The sequence below is a fragment of the Lepisosteus platostomus genome, chromosome 1 (assembly GCF_059453375.1).
Source record: "Lepisosteus platostomus isolate fLepPlt1 chromosome 1, fLepPlt1.hap1, whole genome shotgun sequence".
Classification (NCBI taxonomy): Eukaryota; Metazoa; Chordata; class Actinopteri; order Semionotiformes; family Lepisosteidae; genus Lepisosteus; species Lepisosteus platostomus.
In genome coordinates, this window is record NC_142611.1 from 5,231,350 (window position 1) to 5,248,654 (window position 17,305).

Here is a 17,305-nt window from a genome sequence, read left to right on the forward strand (position 1 = left end):
AATATTCCAGAGGGAAAGTTATATACTGTACAGCAGGTGAAGGAAAACCCTGCTTCCATAAACGCACGTCTTGGTTGTGTTTTCTTTGCATCTCTGCATCTCAAGCCCTCTTCCTTCTTGTGTGTGATGCGTGCAGCTCTCCTCTGCCCCTGCAAGGATGCATTCCCAGGCGCCCGAGGGCTCAAAGCATCACAGAGCCACTCCTTGGCAATGAACTCTGCTGTACCAAAAGCCTGGGTCCTCTGCCCAGAATCCTATACTGTGTAGATTTCTGAGAGGGGTGGCATCACTTCTGTAGCCTGCTCACTGCACAGGGACCTGTTGCAGGTGCCTGCATACTAGTTTCATATACTACAGTAGTTGCGTACTCCTAATGCGACTCAAGACTTCAGATCAATTGAGAACTTAGCCCGCTTAACATTTTAAAATGCAGTAAGATGAGCACTCTCACTCTAGAACCATCTTTTCTTGCTAATGCTAGTGTTCGTTGTGCACTGAGCAGGTTACCGTTACATACAGTAACTGTCATATGCTTCTCTTCTGCATGTGCTCATGACAGACACATTAGATCACCATTTCCTACTTTCCAGTGCACTAGAAATCATTGAGGAATTAGGCTGAATTGTCAGTAAAATTTGAACAAATGCAATGGAATAAATACACAAAATTTCTTTATAACATTGATTTGCTCATTTTACATTTTTCTGTTCTTTAAGTTTTCTTCACCCTAGCTTTTCTAAAGGGGCCCATGCTTTTCATAAGCCAATCACAGAGGTTCGCCATCTATAAATGTATGTAATTATTTGAGTGGAAACCTTTAGATTTATCCACCTCTACCAGTGGTATTGGGTTGGTTATACAGTATTCTGTGAAAGTGCTACGAAATCAGAGCAACCTCATACTGGATCTCTCTTCACTCCTGGATATCAGACTGAACACTGTGAACACATTATTTAAAAAAAAAAACATTTTTTCAGAAATAATAAATTTATATTCATGAATTTCTTATCTTGCTAAATAAAATCTTAAAATGAGCCATGTCTTTATGTGTTGTCAGCTGGATATAAAGCTACAGCACATATGATTCCCCATATGTGCAGTAACTTCATGAATAATTGTAGTTTAAAAGATGCCTCCAGGCATCTTAGCTTATCACATCACTGTGAATAGTCTGCTCTTCCATGGATAATATTTCCACAGTTTTATGACAGTATAACCCAAAAACCTTACATTAAAAAATTAATCTGTTTTGCATGTTTCATAAAATACACAGCCTTCTAAAAACTTAGTACACATAGGATTTAATAAAACAAGTTAAAATTGTCTACTTCATGTTTTTAATGTCCTGTTGAACTGCTTACATTCAGATTAAGCTGTGCTGTTTTTACAAAACAATCCTTTGTCTAAGCGAACAATTGATAAATGTGTCATTTTGAAAAGCTTTCTTTAAAGTCTTTGTTGGTTCAGCTATGTTTTTCTAACCCATTTTGACAACCTCATCTACAGTAATGGTTACCAAGGTAACTTGAGTCACGTTGCTTTGCATCTCCAGTCAGGTTTTAGGGATATTACATCACTCTTCAACTGTGTTATCTTCCATCTTTTACACTCAGATGATCACAGCGTCTATTTTTATATGACTTTTAAAAGCTCTAGGTATGAAAGAAAGAGTTATGTGAGACGAGTGTAAAAACATAGCAATGCATCAAAGGTGTGAAAAACCTGCATATATTATATTTTCCAAATATGCAGATAAATAAAGCAAAAACCATAGAACCACTTTTTATAAAGATTCCCATTTTCTTTTCTGTTCCCATGCGTTTTCCGTTGCTATCGGGCAGTGTGCTGTAGTAATTTAGAATGGGCTGCTATAAAGAGTTTTGGAATTGATCTGGAGGATCACACTCCACACTGCACAGATTAAGAAATGCAGATATCTTGATAAAATCTGCACTAAAGTACAAAACGCTACCAGAAGGTTTATAATGAAAGCAGAGATCACAGGCATATTTATTCTAGCAATCCAGGAGTACATACAGTATACACATGTACAGTAATGCTAATCTTGAAATTTACCCCTTGAGTCCGCCAAAACTTTTAGACAGTAATGCATTATTTGCCTCTTCCTAAGAAATTGGATACTGTACATATTCAATAATAATTATGCCTTACTTAATGAAAAATTGTTTAAAAACAGAAATAAGTGTCTGAAACTCATTCAAGTAAAAATAAAACATTGTACAGTATCTTGCCATAAATCATGTTTTCCTATAGAGATTTTTATAAGATTGGCTATTGAGGATTAACTCAATTGCCAAGGAATTCAATGGTAGAGATTAACATCATATTGATTTATATTCCCAATAACTAACCATAATAATTTAATATTGCTGTAATAATGCAATAATATGTCACAAGGGTGAGATAAAACAACTGTTCTCCAGTTCTGATGGAGTCCTAATTGATGCCTTTTATGGTTTCTTATTTCAATTGACTGAAATGTGCACGAAAATACAGCTCATAGGGGAGACACTTGAACTGTGGGTAGGAAGCCATTTAACACAAGAGGATTCAGATTATGGGAGAGCTTGTCACCATTGGAGTCTATAAATATATGTGTGAGGGGGCTCTGCCCCAGGCAATTAATGAATGTGACATAAAACATACTGAAAAGCAGATCGAAATCAAAAGACATACAGTAAATCTGCCAAATAATAACTCTTTTATTTCATTTTGTCAGTGTCGATCACTTGTAATATAAAAAAAAGGATACTGTATGTTGTGTTTTTGTCATTCCTCCTTAGAAAACAAAAGAAGTGATATTATGTCTGTTTTAAAGTGCAAAACATTTGAGGTGAAAGATTGTGCGGATGTGTACAAACATGTGTGGTTATTGGCCTATTACTGAATCAAGAAACGTTATACCACATCAAGGACAAAAGGGTTGGCCTTGCATTACACACTGTTCAAAGTAAGGAATGATCTGAATGATCTCTAGGAATGTAACTGAATTGAAAATTCACAATAGTTAAAAGTCTTTCTCTCATATTTCACTTTAGGTAGCCATTAAGGTTAATAAAACGTATGCAGAAAAATTCAAGTGGAAGAAACAGGGGGCATTTCAGCATAAAATTGTTCAGGAAGAAAACCTGCAAATGCACAACCACAGACATACCTTTATGCATGCAAAAGGTTTGGGGTTTCTGTTTTAAAATAGTCTGACGCTGTCTGTCACTAGATCGGAGCTGTGTTTATCTGGATATACTGTGCATGGCTGTCAGAGCTGGCTCCAAAGGCTGGAAGAGGCAGAGGTACTTGTTATTCTCGTCATGCTCCTGTTTGAAGCAGGAATGGAGCTCGTCAGGTTATTTCAGCATTGCAGCTCTGGCGGGCACCAAGACCTGTTCTCGTTGTATTTAATGGTTTGCAAAAAACATAAGAAGGGAGAACATTTTCCAGATATTTTCAACGCATGCCATCGGCGCATTTAAAATGTGATTACATTTTTAATGAACAAAATGTTCCAAAAAATGTCTGGTAGGCAGAGCTACTTAAAACTGTGTCGATCGTTTCCTCTGCTGACCCATTCTCTTTCTACCTTGGCTACAAATGGCTACCCTTCTGCGCCGCATTCACCTGTCTGTTGAAATTGTATGTTTCTTCTAAAGGGAGTTGCAAGTTAGTGTGGTATAATAGAGTAATAGGGAAGCAGTGCACAGTTTTCTTGGCATTATTATGATTAATTATGTTTATGTTATGTGATTCACTAAAGTGAATAAAAGTTTATATACAGTAGGAGCAATAAGACAATCAGGTGTTTTGTCAAATGCCCTCCGTCTGTATAGCTTGCCCTAGAGCTTGGCTCACCATCAACACTTAGAGATGCTGTCTTACTTACAAAGAGCCTCTCAAGGGTATTCTGATTATTTGATGATTGTATTTATGTGGTTTCTTTGATAATTGACTCAGTCCATTTTAGATCTTACCAATCCTGGTGTATGAGAGACACAGAATGAAATGTCTTATAGGGGGTCTCATGTCCTTTAATGTTGAACAACATTTATAATTTATGAACATGGCAATATTTACTGTACCTATGAAGTTCTGTAGTGGAAAATTAGAAAGCTTGTTATTTGTTGAACTACTTGTCAGTGATTCTTAGTTAAAGGTATTTATATACTAAGACGTATATTTTTTTTTTCTTGAATAACAACCCATGGGTGTTCTGGGACTTGCTGTCTCATTATGAACTACCTGCATCTTCTTTCATTTTTTACTTACGTGTCCCATTCTGCAGTTCATGCCTATGCTGTCCCTCAAGGGGGATGCAGAACATTAAAGGCAATAAAAGGGATTGGCTTCCTGTATATGTTTTTATAAGCTTCATAAAAAAATCTTTAGTAGCTGTTACGATTTGGAACAAGGGTCTGATAGGTCATGTACTTTTACAGTAGAATTAGAATTTCCCTTCCAAAAATATTACACTGTACATCTAACTTTAGTGTAATTTATATTCTGTAGTCTATGGGGAAGAAAGCTTTCAAGGGTACCGCTGATGGAGGAGAGGTTTGATTTTGTTCTGTATTGGGTTTATAGTCAAATACAGTCAATTAACAAAATGTGTTGATGGGGAAAAAAGAAAACGACTGTAATGTAAATGGAAGAATGTGTCTCTTTAGTTAGGGTATTTATCAATGTACAGTATGGTCTTAAAGTGAAAGCACTGTATGTATTTAAAATTAAATGACCCAGCGAATTATTTGTAGCTGTTGCCTGTTTAACAACATCTCATGATAAAAATGTTGTAGTGAACACTCATAGTCATTGGGGGTAATTTCAGTTATGAATTGAAGAAGACAAATCTTGTAATCAATTCTAAGTTTATTATGTGAATTTATTAAGTCAGTTAATTGCCAAGTAAAAATATTGCATATCTATTCATGGTTTATGAAATGCTCAGTCTATAGTTCTTATCCCTCTTAGTCTATGAATCTGGTTCGTATTGTATTCCCTCGCATATATTATAAACTTAATATATTACATTCAACTCAAAAATTGTTCAAAAAGCTATAGAGAAATCAAGGTACACTGTAGCTGTAGATTTAAAAAAGATACAGACTTCAAACAATAGCTCAGAAAATTGTTGAAATTTAAAAATGTCCAGTCAAATTTCAAGTTCTTTCTTGGCTGAATACAGATGTGAACTCTTAGATAATCATGTCAAATAATCAACATGTTAGCTAACTGTGGTGCAGACATAGTAGAAAATCACATACATAGTAGACTTTAGTAGACTGTTATTATTAACAAAATGAGCAATTTCACACTTTGCTTTATTGCATGAAATATTGTATCTGTTGAATTACATGCATCATATGCTTTACATTACTCTGGAGTACAATATTATTTTAGGATCAACCCATTAAGTCTCTGACTAAATAAACTATTTTTATAGTCTGATGAGTTGAAAAACTTTATTAGACAGAACTTGGCTTCATCATTTCATTTATCCTCATTTTCACTATCATTTGCGGGGGAAATGGTTCCTAAGATACTGAATTGTTTAAAAAAAACATTAATTATTTTGAAATAGAAAATGTTTGGCAAAAATAGTATTTTCTTTAACATGGGCAAAGCAAAACAGGAGGACAGAGCATGAAAGAAATAGTCAAAAAAAGTACCGTCTCTGGTTTGCTTCAGTTTTTACAGAACAGAGATGTAACTGAAACACTAACAGAAGATCTATCCAAGATACAAGGTCTCATTATCTTTGTATTTTTCAATCCACTTCTGGATGAAGGCCCAGAGTTCTTCCAGGAACTTCTGTAGCTTTTGGCTATCGTTATCAAACTTGATCCTATACACCTACTGATGTCAGCTTGCAGTCGATTTTCTTCTTGGTTGTTTTTGGTCTCTTGGGTTCAATTTCTTTGGCCCATGAATGACCTTTTCTTCTTGTTTAGTGCCTGACCTACAGCCATTTTAGTCTCCTTATTCTAACGTACTATACTCTGCAGTCTCATACTTGTGTTGTAATAAATTTGATACAACCAGGTGGCCACCCCACAGGGAACAGGGATGGATATAGTGTTATGGACCAAGAATTAGGTGTGTCACAGTCCAGGGGGGTTGATAGGCTCCCTGCATCTCAGTCACTAGACCAGCTAGCACCAAGCCCTGAGGCAACAGTGTTCGGAGAATCTGTGGCCAGGCACCAGGAGCTAAGGCCAAAAGGGATGTCAGACTCTACAGGTTCAGTCCAGATACCTAACGGCCAAGCTCCCCAAGAAAGGGCTGCAGAGGTTAGCAGTCAGTCCTCCATGATTGCCTGGGATGCATGCAGGCGGACTGGGACTGCACCTGGAAAGCTGGGAAGGAGTGCAATGGAAAAAGGTGTAGGAAGAGTAGAGGCCATCAGGGTTCGGTGCTGTGCTTTGTTCCAGGGCACAGTGCAGCACTGTTGCCAGGCAGGATACTCCCAGCTGTGGCGGTCTTCCTCAAGGCAGGTCTGTTGTTGGGCTGAAAACAGGATGAATGTGGTATTATCGTAGATGAGGTCATAGATGGTTTCCTCAGAAAGACTAAAAAACAAAACAAAAATGTCAGATATAGGGACCAAAGGATGACAGTCTTCATTGTTCTCGGCAGTTAATTCAGAGGAAATCTAAAACGAGGATGGAATAACCTTCTATGCTGCTGGAAAAACTTATGAATACCAAGGAATGAATGCAGTTGCATGATGGATTGATCTATCTAGGATGGATTTCAAAACAGTCTAATACAGTGAATACTGGGCCCTGATACAGCTGCCTAAGACAGAAGGCCAAGTTTGCTTCAGTTGAAGCGACATCCAACTATGAGTGGAATAACACTGATGAAGTTTTCATACACATTTTTAATTTATGTTTTACCTAGAGCACAGCACAGACTGTTGGAAACTTAAGGTTATTTAGCTAAGGATTGGTTTGCTGTGGACTATGTGTTACTTTTGGTGTGTTTTGGGTGTTTGTGGGTGAGTGCCTGGACTAACGTCAGACTTAGTCACACTTTAAAAAGTGTATAGTGAAAGATGATAGATCTATCTTTAGCAGATATTTTGTTATGTTTCAACACAGTGTAGGAATAGATAAAAAATATGTATACTGTATGTTAATTAAAGCATTATTTTTTACTTGAATCTACAGATGAAGTACAGTTATATATTTACTAATATGATCAATTTTATGTACATAATTTTCTGGTTATCCTTTCAGAAGTGTTATGAAGAAAAATGTTGCCGATAAAGGACTATTAAACACAAAGAGCAATCAGTCTTTGGAAACAAACTGTTTATTAAGTTGAGAGGAATTTTTAAACCTGAGTCAATTCCATTGAAGGGAACACTACTGCTTGTAGTATTAATCAGATTGCAATTACTGTAATGCAATTTTGTTTTTGTAATTGACTTAACAAAAATAATGTTACTTACAATTAATATTTACTGTAGACATCACATGGCAACTGTGTTATCTAAAGAAGATGAAATAAAAACAATTTTATTAAGTATTTGCAAATAATTACAGTATGTTGCTCTTCTGGTACAGTACTTTCAAAATACAGTAAAAAAATCCCAATTTTAATGAGTGAGAAAATCATGCTTTTCATTAATGACTTCAGGAAATGTTGTTATTATACAGTAAACTGTTTCTGACAATACTTTTTGTTTTTTAATTTCAAAATAAAAGGTAACATTCTTATTTATGGCAGCCAAATGTTCATTATAACTGATAAGTTTTTAATTATTTCTATGATAAATTACACCAATATGTAAAATACAGTACATAAAATCTTTATCCTCAATAAAGATAAGAAGGTTCCCTTTCTGTGGCCTGAGGGGCATTAATTATGTCCTTGTTATAGTCTCTCATAGTATTAATGCTCTGTTAGCTAGTTCAGTGCCTGTAAAAATCTAGGCAATTACTTTAAATCACATGGTACACTTTGTGTAAGGATTTTACCTTTTCATTAAAAGTAAAGGTACTGTACACTAACACAATGGTGTTCTAGAGGGTTAAACACTGAACTTGTAATTAACTGTCGTAAATGATAGAAAACTTAAAAAGGTACACTTAATCTAAAAGAGAAATAGCTGTTGAAGATCAGATTTAAAAGTAGCTGATTATTTTGCTACTGTACCTTTGCCATTAGGAAACAATCATTGCAGGATGCTGAGTATTAATTCAGTACAATCCATGATTGCCAAAGTCATAATTTATATAACAGACAGTTTTATATGCACGTATAAAAGACCATTTAAAACCATTCCTTACAAATATGGTTAGACACCAAGTACAGTATATACTAAAAAAGTGAACTAATGTGTTTCCAATTTTTGAAATATAACTATGTTCACTCGTATTGTGCAATTTGTTTACATATCTAGGGGACAATGCGGTTTCAATTCCTCTAATGTTGTTTTTTTTTATGTGGGATTTCCTGAAAACAGTATTTACGAGAGTCTGGAATTGTAACTCTTTGAGTATATTTACTGTACATCACAGTCTCCTTTGTGATTATTATTGTATATTTATTGTGTTATATAAATTTGTCATTTCAGAATTCAGAATTATTTTACTGCTCCTTTCTATATTTAAACAATGTATTACAATAATTTAATGTCTTCAGCAGTCCTGTGAATTAGTTGATAAAATACTGTACATGTATGTTCACAACCTTTGCTTCACCTCTAGTAAAGGATGATACATCTGGACATCTAGTTTAGAGCTGCAGAGTTATTACAGTGATTTTTTAGGGAGTCTCCAAAGACTTCTTGTTGCTACTTTAAATCACCATACACTGCCATCTTCCATGAGTGCAAACATTACACCTTTTAATAAATCTTTTAGATTAGCTACTGAACAATGGGAAATCACCAACAATGGAAGGAAGCAAGAATTGCCAAGAGATTAAAGGGCAGGGGCAGATGTGTAGAAGTACAGTACATAGACACTCTTAGTGCTGCATTATTAAGGAACAGTTCATCATTTCTCCCTATTGTTGTCTTAAAGTGTTCTTGTATTCTTTAGCATCTTCAGATCCCAGATTTGATCCTGTCACCCCAGGCAAACCTCAGGCTCATATCCCAGAGAATCTCGTTCAAACTGTTATGTCAGAAGCCTCAGGACATTTGGACAATCCTAACAGCCCAGAGCAGTAGTAGAGAAGATACACTCAATGGCCCTGATTTTCCCAAGTTGTTAAAAAGGTTTACTAATGAGTCACTTTTGAGTAACAGTTTTTGTTGCTTTACCAAGATAATCTGTACTTGTGTATGCCTTTATGATAAAACAATGTGGAAGTTTTGTTTTGAAAACCATCTGTAGACCCCAGCTTTCCTTAAATTGTGGCTTTAATCTTTACTTTGGTTTCTGTGATCATTTCTGTGGCCCTTTCCACCTTAGGTCGTGCATTGCATCTTGGTTAAAATGGACCCATGGACCCACGTTTTTGACACAGATTTTAAGGCAAGTCTGTCCTAGCTTGTGTTGGCATTCTGTCCAGGGTGTATCACACCTTGTGTCCATTATTTGTGAGGACAGTCTCTGGCTCCCCTGTGACCCTGAATTGGATGAAGCAGTTAGAAAATGGTTGGATGGTGTGTGGTTGTACACCTGTGCAGAAAGAAGCCAATCTCCGAACACCACCAGTTTGACAGGTAGGAAGACAACAAAAATCCCAAGGATTTTAAGGACGCTTCCAGTCAGTTCTTTCCAGGCTGTTTATCTCACATACTGTATATGTCACATTATTTATTCACCATTTTTACTGAATCTGCGGTATGATCTCATTATGCTTCTGTTGTGATCCCAAAAGCAAAAAGCCTTAAGGAACAGCTGACATTGCAAAACAACAGATCAGAAGGGCTTGTTAAGTTCCTTTTTACAGTGGCATTATTTTTAGGTCCAGCAGACAACCCAGGAGTCTTCTGTATACTAGCACAGACATCTGCCGAGGCTAGGGAAAAGAATATATCTCCATATGATGTTCATACTGTGCCTTGTAATGCTGTTTGCACATGGGTTCTGGTATTGTAACTGTAATGTATTTGAGGCATACAGTTTGGCTGAAATCTTACCTTCCAGAACATCACTGTACAGTAGTTTTATTTCTTGTGCCCTTCCTTCAGTTTCAAAACTGTTCTTCTTTTGTGAAAGAACTTTTTTAATTCTTGTCAGAGCCTGTGGATTAGGACTTATTACCTGTTGTGTGGCCTAAAGATTTGCCAGCCTTATGCTTTTGAGAAATGTTATATATTACATTTCTGTAATTTAGTAATAATCATAAAACTATCTACCTGTACATGTTGTTTGGTGTTGTTGATTCTTAAAGTCAAAGGAGACATTCAACAGTCCCGTATTTGTCATATTATAGTGCCTATCATGTTTTTTTTTAAATGATTATACCAAATTTGAGCTCCATGGTGATGAGAAATTAAAAATAATTCATATTTGCGAACCAGGGCTGGGTGCATTCCCAAGCACATTGAAGTGAAAATGAATGTTATCTGTGCAAATGTCTTACGCTTCAGAATTAATGTATCAGAATGAAAAGTACCAATATGCACAATATGTGTTCATTTAATAGTTGCTGTTATTCTATATGAAAGTCAATAATGAAGCATTAAGGGTGTGTCTTTGACAGCAGCTTTAACACGAAACCAAAGACAATATGCAGGAAAATGCTAATTGTGCAATTGAGCTACTGTACCTACCGTTTAGCAATATGTTATGAGTATAGAATAGGCAAATTATTCAAAAGACAATGCTTTGGATTAGAACAAATGTTTAATTTGGTATCTATTACACTTTTTTAGCTATAAGAAAGATAACGTTTAATCCCCAAATCAAATTAAAAAAAATGTTTATGGCAGTATTACATACAGTATATACTGTACATATTCAAGTTGATAGTGTGTTAATCTACACAGTATGCACTGTACACATTGTCTCTTTGCACTATTCATGTAATTCTACATAGCCACACTACAAGGTAAATTGTTTCTCATTAGGATGCTTTTCATATTTTATAACACAGCTTGTTGAAGGATGAGTCGAGAGTCAGCAGAACCTTTATTCTGTTCGACCAATTATATTTTTATGAAAGATCCACCCATCCTTACAGATATATACCTGCAGTGTTGTAGTACATGAATTTATAAGAAATATAACCTCTAACCTTCTCACTGATAAGTACAAAAAAGTTATTTTTCTCCACAAGTATGCAAAATGTAAACTACAAAAGATAGTATTATACCATATGCTACAAACAATGCAGCTGGTCAGTATAAGTTTAAATACATTACAAAATTAATGTTATAGTACAGGAATGCCAGTATGATCCTAATATAATAATATCACTGTATATTGTATCATTATTGTGCAGCTAATAATATTGGACCTACAATCCTGGAATTTGGGTTTGATTCTCTCATTTAGTCTTTACAATGGAAAATATCAAAGATTAGTTTCCTAATTTTACTGATTTTTCCCCTTTCTTAACTTGAGTACTCACAACAGATATCTGCCAAGCCGTCTTAGAAAAATGTAGAAACAATCACTAGGGAAGGTGTCTTTTGTGGAAATACACAAAAAAACTCATTTCAGGTATCAGAGTTCTACTCTCAAATTGCATCTCTTCGTGGTTTTTTGTGCCTTGCAGTTTTAATGGCTTGTCTAGGAAACTGATTGTATTGCTTGTTATAGAGTAGGGGGTTTTGATCTCCAAGTGTGCAGTGGCACTGTCTCAAGTGTTTTAGATGAAGTGGGCACACAATAATTCCAGACGATGTAGGAACCAGATGCAGTCTTCAATCTTCATTTTTGAGTTGAACGGATTGGATGGGAAATCTAGTCACTTTCTTAAGATTCTGAGCACCAGAATTGCCCATATCTGGTATGGACCATAGAAAAATAAGGTTTCTTTGAAAAAATACTTTCATAGCTAAAACAGACCGCGACTTAATGTAATCTAACACTGTGTCTTTTTCTCAATTTTCTGTTGTTTTATTGCTTTGTGCTAAAAAATCAGTGCAAATGCATGACAGACAACTGTTACAATAAAATGGCACATTCTGCAGCATGTACTGTAAGGATGAGGATATGGTTGTTCATAGGTCTGTAGGTGAACAATGGAAATTAAAGACTTACATGTTTTCAGCATTGTTAAAATGAGGAGACCTAAAAAGGAGATGTAAACCCAGTCAGTCTGTTTTCTTAAAACTGTCAAACAGTACAGACGGCTGTAGGAGGTTTGAATGGTTGAAAGATCCTGGGTAGTTAGTATGCAACTAAGTGACCAGATTCTTGGCATTAGACGCAATCCACAGATTAAAAGAATAGAGGCTTTTTCATTTTTATACAAAAGGATTGGTGTCACAAGCAGACTCACAAAGAGGTGATTTCTTCATCTGGCAACTGCACAAAAGAGAAATTGGGAATGAGAGGCACTGCTGGTTGGATTGTGCGGCTTGCTGTCTGTGATTATTCCAGGTGACAAGTGGTTCCGGCATTTGCTGTGTACTGCTGCAAAGAGTGCCCTGACTTGCTTGATGATAAGACAGAACATTCCTATATCACGATCTAAGGGCAGGAGTATCGGATAGATAATGCAGTTTTAAATTGACCATATCTGCCAAAAAATCCTCATGTAGAATTGCAGAGTGGAAAGCATAACCAGAAATGGATGGTAGCAGTTTACAGCTGGGAGATCAGTGGCCCCTTGGGGATGAATAAATCAAGTACCCAGAGAATGAAAACACTATTTAAAATCATTTTAAAAAAAGAACATAATTCAGTTACAGAAAATAAACTGCAGGCAGATGTTTACAGTTAAAGGAATGTTATGGGATATTCACATGAAAATGAGAAATGCTTTGATGATAAAAGGGAAATAACTGATGTATTAAATGAATATTTCACTCTGGTTAGGACCAAGGAGGAAACAGCAATATGCCTCAGGCTGAGAAAAGACAAAGTTAAATAATATGGGGAGAAGCAATACAAAATGCAAAATGTATGTTTCATATAGTTAAAAATTCAGAATTTTGGAATAGAAATGTGAAGCTGTGTTACATTTCAATTGTAGAAAACACTAGTAAGACCCCATTTAAAATATTGTGTACAGTTTTGGTCTCTATCATATGCCTCAGATATTGTTGCTCTGGACTTATCTTTTGGTTCAGAGGAGCGCATCCAGATACAGTACATTGCTCAGTTAAAAGGAATGCTCCACACTGACAGGCTGAAAGGTCTTTTTAAGGAAACTATAAGGAGACGTGATACACGTATTCAAAACCCTCAGTGGCTTTGACAAAGTCAGCATACAGTACTTCCTCAGAATCAAGTGAAACACAAATCAGAGAGAATGCACAGAAACTAAGGGAAAGTGGGTTTAAAATGCAGAACAGGAGACCCTTCTTCACCCAATAGGTTGTGGGAGTATTTGACAAGTTGCCTCGCCATGTCATGGATGCCCATACCCTTACATCTTTCAAGAAACAGCTATAGTAGATGACATCCTTGAATCAGTTAGCTACAGTATAATCTCCTGAATGATCTGCATGGGCCCAAACAGCCTCCACATGTGTGCAAACCTCTTGTGTTCTTAAGGTCTGGCAATGCAAGTGTTAAAAATAATTAAAAGGATCCTCCATCACAAACAATTTACTGACACAATAACTCATCTTTTATTTATAAATGTAAAGAGTGCTTATTTGTAAATAAACCCCTCAGGATGCAGAATATGAATGCTTCTTGAAAATATTATATTTATAAATATTTTATAAAGGTTTTTTTTAGACTAAAAAAAACAAGGGCAACATCTTGTAATGGGATAATGCTTTATGAATAGTTGCAGTGTTCACATTGATTTTTAACCACATTACACTGAAGATCTGCACACTGAAGTGCTGTTCTTAAGTTTCGTTCTTTTGCTAGAGCATCATATCCATTCATGTTATTTTACATGTAAAAATTGGATCAGCGTTTTGTGTTCTAGTGTACTGTATGTTCTGGGCAATAGCACTTCAGTTTACCAAATAATTTTCATAAAGCTGTGCATTAAAATAATTATATTTGTAGCTTTATTTAAAAGAAAGTAACTATAGTTCTTACACTAGATGAACAGGAATATGAAGTGATTCTGAATGCGCTAGATTTCTGTCTTGTTTTCAGGGTGTTTTATGTTGGTTTCTTCCCCCACTTGAACACTATGGGAGCAGATGTTGAAATCAAATGTATACACTCGAAACAAGCCTTCAAGTGTTTACAGATATTTCCGTGCTGCATCATCATTTCTGCTGCCACCAGATGATGCCCAGTCTGATGTTGGCCTGTTTGGTCAACATAGTGGAGGAAATGTATAATAGAACAAAATAATTAGTATATAGTTAATATTTATGATAAACCGAACTACTGTACAAACAAATATAAACAGTATGGAAATGTTCAGCAGGTATTAAAAATTTTATGACACAGTCAGTAGATGAACATGCTTTCGTGAGCATTATTTTGTGATACAAAATAAACTTGTGCAAGAATGTTACTGCCGAAATAAATCTGTCGTTGCCATGTAGCAAAAGCTGGAGACTGCTTTCTTTGTTGGCGTTTTTAGGGCTGTGTAAGCAGCAGGAAATAAGAGAGCTGCAGGACCCTGGCTCTGGTGTGAAAGTGAAATTAACATACTGACTTTCAACCAGCGGTGCCTCCTGTTTCCAAGGAACATTGCCATGTGATACACTACTGTATAATAAATAGTGCTGTTGTTCAAAGTGAATTTAAAAACCAGCTGAATACAACAAAATGGACAACAAAATGTGCTGTAACGCCATTACATTTCTTAGTACTAATGTGAGACAATGTATTATTATTCTTTTAATTTTAATACTGAAAGTGTGTTGCAGTAAACGAACATGTTTGTTGTTATTTATTAATATAATTGTTTATATTATTGGGTTTAATATAAACAATTTGTATAAATCTGTTATCGTAGCAATATATTATTATTCATGAGGTTCCTGTGTTGTCATGGGTTTTTTTTTTGTTTGCTTTGTGGTATTTTGTGTATTTGTATTTTGTTTGGTTTGTGGTCTGTGTACTCTTCATTACAGACCAGAAACCCCTGCCTGCCCTTAACAATCAGTCTTGCTCACTGATGCATATTGTTCTCTTCACCGCTGGCTTTTCAAGCACAAGCTTGGTTATATTAAAACAATAAATCCGCCAGCATACATTAACATTTGGCAGTTCTGCACCTTCTGCTGAACCGATAAATGTAGCGTTTATGTGCATCCGTTATGAAGTGGCTCCAAGTACAATGGATTTCTCTTTTCTTTTCAGGGTGTTTTGAATGCTGCATTAAATGCTTGGGTGGCATTCCATATGCATCTCTGATTGCCACTATTCTGCTTTATGCCGGAGTGGCTCTGTTCTGTGGCTGTGGGCATGAAGCCCTCTCAGGAACAGTCACCATACTGCAGAACTACTTTGAGGTGGTAAGATCTCCTGTGGACACCTTAGATGTCTTCACTATGTAAGTATTTGTTTGTTAAAAAGCATACAGGACGTGGTGTCCTCGAATTCCCAGGACAAGCCTCCTCTTTCCCCATCTCAGCAGTCACCAGTTTCATGTGTAGGGCCAGATACCCATGTGAGGTGATGTTTCCTTATAGTGTCAAGACCTATCACAGGGAGAGACAGAAACTGTCACCCAAGAAAAGTCAAAGGAAATAAAAACAGGACATTTTCCCTCCCTGCTTTGATGTTTTCTTGCCTCTGGGTAGAAAGAAAGAAAACAATAAGGTGAAAAAATGAACCAGCAGAAAAGCTTTTGATTGAGGGAAAAATCTGTATTAGTTCGGTACTTTTATTTCATTTCAGTCACATCTGCTGTCATCCTGTCAATCATGAAGCTGTTTTCCGCAGTTCTCCACTTTTCTCTCTCTCTATCTCCCAACCACATGTGCTGACAGAAAAGCACCAGACTATGCAGTTCATCAGATTGAATTAGCCTGAAATAGCCATTGGTGTGGGTTCTTTACGAGCGTGGCCTGTGCTTTTAACAGTGGCTAGGTGGATTATGTTTATAATTTGGCCCACTCAAAATTCAAAGGTTGAGCTGACAACAGTCAGTCACAGAAGTGTAATTTGTAGTTTACCATACTGTACTGCACTTTAAAAAAAACAACTGGTCAACACAATACACGTTTCTACAACAAATGACTGAACTGGACAAAGCGGTTCAGCCACTGTCCTGCCTCTTTCTCAATAAATCATTACATTTGAAAATTGCAGCACCCAGCGCAGAAGCACAGCAAGCAACACAGCAAATGTTAATACACAATTAACCAAGCTTTGACACTAGCAATAACAATCAAGGCGAATATGTCAAGTTGAAAATATGAACTCATCTCAGTTGAGATGATCTTTTTTGGTTGTGATGGGATGCTACACCCCAGGTACGTCTATGATGTTTTCAATCACACTGGACAGGTACTGTACCTTCTGCTTCTTAAGAAGGGCTGCACCCACAAGTTGCTTTTGAAATTCCCATTCATGATTTATTTTTGCAAATATTAAATGAGCTGACCTCATGGTTAGGGCTGATAGTCAATCCCAGATCTTAATGCAGTACTGTACCAGAGTACTGGGAACTGAACCCTGTAAGAAACAGTTTAAAGTAGACAATCAGGTACTCCCAGCATGCCTTTAGAACCTGAAAAATAAATGCTGGTTATGCATTTATTTTGATCAGACTAATGCCAATCTAAATAACTGCTATTGATTTGGGAATATGTTGCCAACGCTTTTAACAAAATCCTCCTGACTAATTTATTTTAAAAGTGCCACCCTTATTTAATGTGTGAGCACAAAATCAGCACATTGTACAATTGTTCTATCAAATACAGTAGCAATACAGTGTCTGTTCAGTACCTGTTATTTGAAGCACATGTTACGTCATTCCATCAGGCTTGTGTATTTCACTGCAGCAGCTGCGCTTCAGCACGTGAGAAAGGAAGTCCCAAATGCAATTAGAATATTGATTAAACCAACGTACAGATCTTTATTTGAGTTAATCCATTTTGAACTCTAGAATTACCCAATAAGGTATTGACAGGGTCCAGAGAGAATTCTTTTGATATAAATGAGTTGAGCTGTGAAAAATGCTTTCATATATTGATAACAATATGCCTCTAGTGCTTCTTTGTTTACAAATATATATTTCCTATTTCTGGTCATTTCCTGCACTTAAAACACTAGTTGGTGATTAT

At 36.1% G+C, this 17,305-nt stretch overlaps 1 protein-coding gene across 3 annotated transcripts in view; it reads left to right on the top strand.

Annotated features, from left to right (window-relative positions):
* Positions 1 to 17,305, top strand: part of gpm6ab (glycoprotein M6Ab) — a 76,782-nt gene that overhangs the window by 43,841 nt on the left and 15,636 nt on the right. For all 3 annotated transcript variants that reach the window (XM_088644450.1, XM_088644460.1, XM_088644439.1), the window contains exon 2: positions 15,375 to 15,567. In XM_088644450.1, coding sequence (XP_088500576.1) covers positions 15,375 to 15,567 — 193 coding nt within the window. The remainder of the gene's footprint in view (positions 1 to 15,374; positions 15,568 to 17,305) is intronic.